Raw genomic sequence first — 9,895 nt, forward strand, 5'->3', positions numbered from 1 at the left:
CTGTGACAGGGCGTACGAGGAGGTCGGGTCCTGGGCCTCTGTCCCCCAGCCTGTGACAGGGTGTGCGAGGAGGGTCCCGGGCCTCTGTCCCCCAGCCTGTGACAGGGCTGACTTCGACAGTCTTGACTACTGTTGCTGTATGACATTGGGTCATCTGAAACCGTGACACGATTTACGTAGAGAACATGGAAAGTACATCACGACTTGGCAGACACCCTCGTGCGAACTGGCTTTACTCGCGCTTGCTTGCATGGTGCCTGCCCTCTGCCTGTCCACGCAAACATCACAATTAGTGTGTTCACGGCTACGACAAACTCTACTGGTGTCCGGGCTCGAGAGTGCGGATTCCAGGGACCCTTCGGGCAGAAGCAGAGTGCTCACCAGGCCGCTCCGCACCCCACCCCGCCCCGCGAGCAGGTGCTCCTTCGTTTAGGTCTCCTGTCTGCCCCGGGGCACTTTTCAGCCGCGCGCGCGCGCGCGCGGGTGTGTGTGTGTGTGTGTGTGTGTGTGTGTGTGTGTGTGTGTGTGTGTGTGTGTGTGTGTGTGTGTGTGTGTGTGTGTGTGTGTGTGTGTGTGTGTGTGTGTGTGTGTGTGTGTGTGTGTGTGTGCGCGCACAGGCCTCAGTTATCTCCTGTCAGTCAGCGCTTGGCACTTTGAAGAGTCAACGAGTTTGCACTAACGAGGCTGCAGAATGGTCCGAGAGGCTGCACTGACCCGTCGCTCTGCCCCAATGTGACGTCCGCTGCAGGCACCGTCAACACCACACATCAGTGCCAGCCCGATACCACCAACCGGGACCCGGGGCTCGCCTGGGTCTGGCTGGCCTTCATGTAGTCACCGTGTGACCCTTTGGGCCTGCCCTGGGCATGTCAGCACACGTGACCACGTCCGAGACAGACCTGCCCCATGCCACCAGGGCTCCTGCGCACTGTCCTGCCATGGCCCAGACAACCCCGACCAGCTCTCCACACCTGTCACTTGTCAGCCTCTGCACGCGGACGTGCCCAGCGTGCCGGGTCAGCTCTGCCCCCTCCTTGCAGAGCCATGCCCAGGTGCGGGTAGCCCCTGCTTCCGGTGTGGGCTGTCACAGATAAACCGGGAACTTCCGTGTTGATGTGAGTGGGCATTTCTCTCGGGTAAGAACCCAGTGTCACTGCGGGATCGTAGGGTAGGTCTATGTTAACCTTTATGAAGCTACCAGACCACCGGCATGGAAGGAGTTGGGCCGAATGTAGGGACAGGACTTGAGGCCAAATGAGAAGAAAGGGTCTTAGGGTTTTCTTTTTAGATCTCTCTTTTTAAAAAAAGAAATAGACCCACGTATGAACACTACATTAATTTTCCACAAAGGAGTCAGCATAATTCAATGGGAAAAGAAGTCCCTGGTAGTATTGTTGAATCCACTGGAGGAAAACGGCGCCTGTTTCTCACAATGCACTGCAGAAACATTTCAGAAAGGATGACAGACTTCATGCAAAGTTTAGAACAGCAGAATAGCAGAACTCCTGCAAGGAGCCACAGCACCTCCTCCAAGTGCTCTGAGTGTCAACGCGGCTGGTTCACAGTGAGAACAGAACGGCTGGGTCACGGGGAAACCAGGGGTGGCGAGAGCATGAGGACCGCAGAGCAGCTGAGTGCACCAACACCAGCCCGAGGCGGGGCCAGCTCGGACGCCTGGTACTGCTCTTCTGCTGGCCTGGCTGACTGTCCTGGAGGTCACCCAGGCTGACCGGAAGGGACCTGATGGCTGACCCGTAGCCAGGGAACCAGACCCACATGGTTGGCCCCAGTTTGAATTCCATCCTTGGTGGTTTGAAACTGCACCAGGTGCATGTAAGTGCATGGGTGTGTGTGTGTGCATGAGCGTGTGCATGTGCGTGTGCGTATGCATGCCTATAGCCTCAGGTGTGTGGCGGGGCCCTCAGGTGTGTGGCGGGGTCCTCAGGTGCGTGGTGGGCCCTCAGGTGTGTGGTGGGCCCTCAGGTGTGTGGTGGGGCCCTCAGGTGTGCGGTGAGTCCTCAGGTGTGCGGTGGGCCCTCAGATGTGTGGTGGGGTCCTAAGGTGTGTGGTGAGTCCTCAGGTGTGTGGTGGGTCCTCAGGTGTATGGTGGGGCCCTCAGGTGTGTGGTGGGCCCTCAGGTGTGTGGTGGGCCCTCAGGTGTGTGATGGTCACTGTGTGTGGGAGCCACTGTGCCAGAGTGAACAGGGTGGGCCCCTGGCTGGGCAGGCTGGCTGCAGCTACACTGGGTCCCCAGGTGCCTCTCATGGTCCAGGGCCTGAGGAGCTCACTCTTGACTGCCGAGGACCCCGTGCCAACAGCGCCGCATCTCTGTTGGGTAGTAGAAACTGGATTTCTCGCTTGCTCTCCGGGCACACGGGGGCCACTCTCCTGCCATCCTTCCACAGCTGGGCGGTCCCCCCTCACTGTCACAGGCACTGGGAGAGGCTGGAGTCAGGCCTGGGCCACGATTGGTCTGCAGGTGCCTGCAGAGGCAAGGGTGGGCAGGGACGCCTCTCGTGGAGCGAGGCAGGGGACATGCAGAGACGCAGCCCGAGTCTCACACTTGGAGCGCAGTAGCAGGGCCTTCAGAAAATGTCATGGAGAACAGATCATTTTGGAAAACTAGGCTTGCATTTCAACACTGTTTTGACACCAAAATAATCTTACATTTTAATTCTATTTCCCAAAAACCCTGAGGTCCCTTGTGTGTAAGCCTGGCCCCAGATGTCTTCCACCTGCAGCCCGGGCAGACCAGGCCCTGAGGCTGAACTGCTGTGGGGAGGTGGGCTGGACTAGGCTTCAAGGAAGGACTCCTGCCAGGGCAGCCACCCAGAGGACCCAGCAGGCCCAGGACCGGCAGATGGGGCAGGGCTGCCGTGCCATTGAGAGGGGCCAGCCTTCGCTCTGCCCTGGTGGCCCCAGGTGGCCTGAGAGCAGGGGCTCCTGGCCCAGTGGAGCCATTAGGCCATTTATGCCTGGACTGCGAAGCCTGGGGTGTGTGGGGCTTAGACAAATGTGGGAGTTCGGGGCAGGAGGGCCCAGACAGAGCCGGGCACCCGCCACTGTTGGGTGAATGTCAGCCCGAAGACGTCCACCTGTGCGCAGCCAACCCCTTTCTCCAGGGTCCAGACACCGATGCTCACAGGGCCCCAGGGCCAGCACCCAGCCTGCCGGCCCTGGGACCAGGGACCGTGCTTCCCGCCTCCGCATGCTGACATCAGGCCTGGACAGGGCCGTCGGCCTTCCTAGACCCATGTCTAGCGTGGACAAAGCCCGAGAGCCGAGTGGGCCCTGGAGCAGCCCTGCTGTGCTCGGGGGGCCAGGCCCAGAGCTGCCGAGGGCTCGGGGGTGTGTGCTGAAACCACGAGAGGTCTCAGTGGCCCACCCAGAGGTGTGTGCTATTGCCCGCGTTGTCTTCTAGAGTGGCCGCAGACGCCCAGCGTAGCCCTGGGAGGGGCAGCCCCAGCACACGCACAGGGTGGCCTTGCAAACAGGCCAGGCTCAGCTGTGCAGTGGGCACCGCGCCACGCCTGCCGCTCGGGCCTCCTGGTAAATGCTCTCGGTTTGGGAAATGCTACTCAGGACGGAGCTGACAGAGTCTGAGACACCAAAAACAATGGCGGCAGGCCCTTGGGACGAGCTGGTGCCAGCTCCGGGCCTCACGAGCAAAGCCAGCCGGAGTGACAGGAAGACGAAACGTGGGCCTCGCTGGTAGAACCACCTGCTCTGAACATCAGGGCCATCCGTCCAGGTGTCCCTGCTCCCCCTCTGGTGCTGCCCAGTCGAAGAACCTGGAGTGCTCAATAAACTCATTCTTTTAAAAATTCAATTCATTAGACATTTTTTAAAAGTTTACTGCAGGCACATGTGCGTGAGGGACAGAGAACGTGAGAAAGCCTCCATGGCATGGCCTTTCTCCAGTCTCGGGATCTGGGTGTGCACACACATACGCCCACGTGATGTTTGAGTCACTGGGCCCAGGACTCAAACCTGGAGATGGTCACGTGGGATCCGGTACCTTAACCTCCACGCCACCTGTGGCCCCGTCTTACTGTTTTTGTGACAGCGAGCAGGCACCTTGATGGGTCTCGTCACGCGGCCCTCCAGTGCCACCTCCCACTCAGCTCGGATTCAGTGCAGGGTGGTCCAAGACCCAGGCCCTGGCCTCCAAATAGCCCCGGCCTCAGGCAGCAGCTCTCTGCTGTCCACGCCACCGTGGCAGCCCTAAGCCTCATGTCCCAGCATGCCCGCAGTTACCATTGCATGCGGGGAGGGGAGACCCTGTTTGACAAACTCAGGAAGCCCTAAGCAGACAGGGGTGACGTTACACAAGCCACCCTCGCCAGGCCGCCTGGAGCCCCTGCAGTGTCTGCAGGGAAACCCTGGCTACATGAGGTGAGTCCTAGGGGGCCCCACAGGGGCAGAGTGGGGGCCAGTCACCAGGGGAGCCAGCAGCTACTTAGAGGGCTGGAGCTCAGGGAGGGCCCGGATGGTAGTTCAGTCGCCAATGGTCGATGGCGAACCAACCGTGGAGGGTCTGGAGCTCCAGGTCAGAGATGCGTGGAGGAGCACAGAGGTGGCCACGGCCCCTCCTCGGGCCATTCCTGTGTGCTTTATATGAACTGTCCTGGGTCTGGGGGCCATTCTCACAAACCTGAGGGACTGCAGGGACACCCCAAGCTCACAGTTGCCAGAAAGATGCCAGCTCCCTCCTGTCCCCTCAGGGCATGTCAACTTTGGGTGGGAGACCAAAGACACCTCTCCGGTTGGGAAGGCCAAGAGAGGGCCGAGATGCACGGGCACAGGAGAGCTATGCAGCCGAGAGCAGGCCTCAGCTCACAGACACACGGGCACCGAGGACCCACATAGCCAGCCTCGCAACAGCCTCTGTTCACACGGGTCGGTCTCCCCAAGGTGCCACCCAGACACTCGGTCCTGTCCCTCCTGCGTCCTGGCAGCCTGTGGGGGCCGTGTCCCTGTGACTGAGCGTGGCTCCCTGAGAAGACCAGGCCCTGCAGTTTCTTGGAGTTGGCATCCTGTTTCCTCGGTGGGAAGTAAACACTGAGGGTTCCCTGCCAGTGGGTCCTCAGGGAACCAGAGGGAATGGCTGGCATGCGCAGGAGGGACACAGAACGGGGCCGGCCCCACTTGCTCCCTGCCTGCAGGGCTGCCTCTCTGCTGCTGGGACAGATGGCCTTGTCCTGCAGCCGGCGTCCACTCCCAACCTGCCTCTGCGATGGGGCCCGGGGAACCTCACCGTGTGAGGAAGCTACTGCACCCCAAACTAACCTCCTCCCCAAGGCATCCTCCATCTTGGGCCTTCAGGGCCTGTTGTGGCTTCTGGAAACAGTGGCGGGTCCCTGGGAGGCGTTGCCCGGTGGCCCTGCCTGGCCCTCGCTGACACTCCCCTGGCTCTGCAGCTGCATCCTTGCCCATGCGGTGGTGCCCCCGGCTCCTTGGTCAGAGCCAGACGGGACAGACAACCTACTCCTGCAGCCACTGCCCTGCACAGTCGGGCCCTGTGTCCCCATCACCCTGTCAGAACTGAACAGGTGTGCCCAAACATGTGTGTGGACCATGGAGGCACAGAAGGTCTGACCCAGTTCCAAGATACCCCTTCTCAGTGACACCCCAGCAGGGGTCTCTGCTCCTGCACACACACACATACACACACACACACGTGAGCTCACATGAACATATGTGCACTCACACACAGAGATGTGGACACACATGCACGTGCACATATCTGGCCACACATGGATACACAGATGCATACATGTGCCTACACACTCACACACATGGGTGTGTATACATATGCACATACACACGTATGTGCATTTGGGCATGCACATATGTGTGGTCACACATGTACACACACATGCACTCGCACCCCAGCTGCTCCTCCCTCCCACCGCTCTGCCCGTACAGGGCAGGAGGCAGCAAGGCACCGGAGAGACCGTCCTCTTCCGGGGCCAGGCCCCACAACGGGAGCACCCATTCTCCCTGTTGGACCCGGCACCTCCAGGGCTCCCCAGGGCTGCCATGGCCCTGCAGCTGCCCGGCCTTCCCCTGCCAGGCACAGAGGAGGCCAGGCCCTCGGAGGTCTCCGCACTCCATGTCGGAGGCGCTTCGTTGCCGCTGTTTCCTCCGGAGGTAGTGAGGAACGACTTGGGGCCTCTCACACGGCCACAGCGGCCCAGCCCCAGGGCTGTGCTGGCGGGAGCCTCGTCCACTGAGCACCAGGGCCCTCTGGGTGGAATGCCAAGGAGAGAGGCACAACCCCTCAGTGCACAGGGTGGTGGGTGCAGGGAGGGCTGTGCCCAGGTGACCTCGGCGACTCCCCACGTCACCATAACTGCTGCCACAGAGATGGACCTGTATCCCAGCCTGTCCTTTACTGAGGAATTTGCTGCAGGTAAAAATTCTCCAACAGCAATGAAGCGTCACCGCGGCCACTTTCTGGGACAGAGGTCTTGCTGCTTGTGACTCTAGGACCGAACAGAGGGTGGGGTGCCATGCTGCATCCTACCACCAGGTGGCGGTGCTGGTTGGCCTTGGCGTGCCCGCGCCCTCGGCAAGGGATGGTGAGATGGTTCTGCAAGGTCTCATTGCAGGAGAGCTGCTGGCCCTGCGCTGCCCCGGGGTGCTGCTCAGTCACTCTGAGACCTCGCCCTCCTCCGCCCCCATTTCCCATCTCGTGGTGGGGAGGGAGCTGGCTCTGGGGAAGAGTGTCCCCCTCACATGTAAGCCCCACGTGACCCATCACGACTCACGCCTATGTGCTGGCGGAGCATTTCAGCATCACACTGTCCTGGCCTCCCTGCTCCAGGCCTGCAGAAGCCTCGGGTCTCCCTGCAGGAGGGCGCCCTCCACCTCCAGCCCCTCCGCCCTCCTCCAGCTCACCCGCTTGGGCTAGGCGCCCTCCTTGGCCTTCCGCTTGCTCGTGTACGGGATGCAGCACACCCAGCTGGTCCTGGTCCTGCAGGGACGGCAGGACGGGCTGTCTGCACCAGCAGCACCTCGGAGCCTACACCCCACCCCGGGCAGCACCTCGGAGCCTGCACCCCACCCCAGGCAGCACCTCGGAGCCTGCACCCCACCCTGGGCAGCACCTCGGAGCCTGACTCCACCCCGGGCAGCACCTCAGAGCCTGCACACCACCCTGGGCAGCACCTCGGAGCCTGCGCCCCACCCTGGGCAGTTGCCTTGGAGCCCGATCCCACCCCGGGCAGCACCTCGGAGCCTGCGCCCCACCCCGGGCAGCACCTTGGAGCCTGCGCCCCACCTTCGGCAGCCGCCTCAGAGCCTGCACCCCACCCCGGGCAGCACCTCGGAGCCTGCACTCCCACACGCCCTAGCAGGGGCTGCCCCTCCCAAATCCAAGGGCACAGGGCTCCAGACAGACGTGGCTTCTGTCCCACAGAACCTGTGCACAGAGCCGGCCTCCTTCCTTGTCCACAGCCAGCCCCACTGTCCTGCCCTCTGGCCTTGCAGGTCCTGAGCCAGAAGGGACCCCTTAACACCAGCGGCCACGTGAGCCCCACCTGGGGCCCCAGAGCCAGGCTCCCAGTGGGTGCAGGCGAGCAATCTCTGGAGTGGTGGCCTGTGCATGCCCCCAGCTGCTGTCTCGGCTTTTCTGCCTCGAACTAAAGCTGCCCGTCTCTGCAGTTGCCCTCGGCTCAGTGCCAATGCTGCCCACTGGGCACTGAGGGCACCAGGCCCAACGCTCATGCCCAGTTCCACGTCCAAGCAGGCCCAGTGGTGACATCTAGAGAGAGAAGCCTTACCAGGTGGCAGGAAAACCGAGACTGCAGGGCTGGGGACAGGTGAGCAGCCCAGGCAGCCCTCCAGGCCTGGCACCAGCCCACCTGCCCCCACACATTGCTGTGTCGTGGGGCGGGCCGAAACCAGGAGCCCTGGATCCAGGCGAGAACAGACCGTCACCAAGAAGCAGTGAGTGGAGCAGAGCTCCACTTAGAGAGACCCACACTTTTTGGCAGTGTGAGGGGACAGTCTCCACGTCCTGTCCAAAGCAGTGCAAGCTGGTCACGAGGGAGGGGGCAGGTAGGAGATAGGGGCTGCTGCGTTCAGACAGCTAGAACTTCCTCACAGACTCTCGTCTAAGACAGAGTGCACTAAAGACCAGGTGGTGGATACAACAGCCAGCTACAGCCACCACGGCCACCACAGCCAGCCACAGCCAGCCACAGCCACTCACCAGCCACCCACTGGCCACCCCAAAAAAAAGTGGCTGCTACACAAGCCAAGTGCTGCACAGCTGTCCGCCAGCGCTGCAGGTCCGGGGACGCTGTGCGCCCCGGCCTGGTTCTCAGAGGTGTGCTGGGCGATTTAAAGCCATCCTCTGCCGTGCTGGCTGCATTGTTCGTGCCATGTTAAATGATCACCAGTCAGTTTCATAAACCCAGTGGGACACTCTTCTTCCTGAAATCTCTGTAATAACTGAAACATCACTAAGCCGTGGACGTGAGTGGCTCGTCCCTAGTGGTATGAGTTCGAGCACTTCCTCCTCTGGGTCTCGGTGCTGTTTACCATGAGGAGCGACTTGGGGCCCTCCGATGGGCTGGGGTACCAGTGGCCTCTGTGGCCAGAGGCCTCAGGTCCTCAGGAAGTCTCAGGGCATTGCTGATCCCACCCAGGGTCCACCCTGATGGGCAGACCTGTCCTCCAGCCCAAGAGCATTTGCCCAGCCTTGGTCCGAGCCCCACAGGGAGAGTTTTGCCATGAGAACACCTGGGGGGGAGGTTCTGTGGCATCCACAGCTCAGATCCCACGGCGGAGAGCCTGTCACCACCCTCATTTCACCACCTCCCCTCCCTCCCTCCTCTCCCATCTGGACACCCGCCGGCCGATGGGACAGGGACATCCTCATGGGACTCAGCAAAACTAGGCCCCAACAGCCTCTGCAAACACTGTGGTCTCTGCCCCCAGGGATGGGGCAGCAAGTGGGCTGGCTTCTGCCGCCAGAAACTGGTGGGAGAAACGCCCACTGCAGTGCAGACGGCAAGCAACACTCACTCGTCCTCTGACAGGTCTCCTGTGTCCATCTGGGACTGTCCCTCTCCTTTCATGGCACAAGTGGCCACCTGTGGGGAGTGGCAGGACAAGTTAGGGACAGGGTGTCAGCTGCAGACACTGCCTGACCTGCTGGGTGCCAAGATGGTAAGATGGGTGGGCACCAAGACTGTCTTGACCTAGTGCATCCCCCACAGGGCTCTACTGAGGGCAGAGTGCAGATTGGCCTGCTGACTCGGGAACTGCAAGCCCCGTGGCACCTGGACTGTGGGTTGGGCACACTGGCCTCGTAGACCCAACTCTGCCACTGGATGACCCTCCATGACCTCTCATATCCCGAGTGCCCTCGTGCTGTGAGAACACCCAGATTTCTTTTCTTTCCAGTGTGCTTCAAGAGCAAAGGCAGACAGTGAGACTAACTGGGCCACAGGCAGAAGCTAAAACTCACCAAAGAGAACTTCACTGGCCTCCCAAAGATAACTGCTCACTCAAGCAGAGGGTGGAGGAGACATCCTAGATACGTGTGTAGGAAAGTCCCAGAGAAGCTAGTTCAACCTCTTGTTATAGATAATAATGGTGGTGAAGTGACAATGATGGTGACAAGGATGGTGATGGTGATGTGGTGGTGATGCTGAGGTGATGACATGATGGTGGTGATGATGGTGATAGTGCTGTTAAGGTGATGGTGTGATGATGGTAATAATGGTGGTGGTGATGACAGTGGTGATGACGGTGGTGACGGGCTGACAGTAATGATAGTGGTGGGTATTGATGGGAACGGTGACGGTGATGGTGATGGTGGTGACGGGCTGACAGTAATGATAGTGGTGGGTAATGATGGGGACGGGGACGGGGGTGAGGG

General features: G+C 60.8%; 1 protein-coding gene across 4 annotated transcripts in view; it reads right to left on the reverse strand.

The window, feature by feature from the left end:
- Window positions 1-6,380: 6,380 nt before the first annotated feature.
- CUNH13orf46 (chromosome unknown C13orf46 homolog) overlaps window positions 6,381-9,895 on the reverse strand; it is an 18,525-nt gene continuing 15,010 nt past the window's right edge. For 3 of the 4 annotated variants that reach the window (XM_006159671.3, XM_006159670.3, XM_006159668.3), the window contains exons 6-8: window positions 9,037-9,104; window positions 6,904-6,979; window positions 6,381-6,488 (exon numbers count right to left, since the gene is read on the reverse strand). In XM_006159671.3, the coding sequence (XP_006159733.1) occupies window positions 6,913-6,979; window positions 9,037-9,104 (135 nt within the window). In that variant the 3' untranslated portion in view covers window positions 6,381-6,488; window positions 6,904-6,912. Of the gene's footprint in view, window positions 6,489-6,536; window positions 6,629-6,903; window positions 6,980-9,036; window positions 9,105-9,895 lie in introns of those variants that run through there. The other variant, XM_006159669.3, reaches the window with a different exon arrangement.

The sequence above is a fragment of the Tupaia chinensis genome, unplaced genomic scaffold (assembly GCF_000334495.1).
Source record: "Tupaia chinensis unplaced genomic scaffold, TupChi_1.0 Scaffold000644_1, whole genome shotgun sequence".
In the NCBI taxonomy this organism is placed as follows: Eukaryota; Metazoa; Chordata; class Mammalia; order Scandentia; family Tupaiidae; genus Tupaia; species Tupaia belangeri.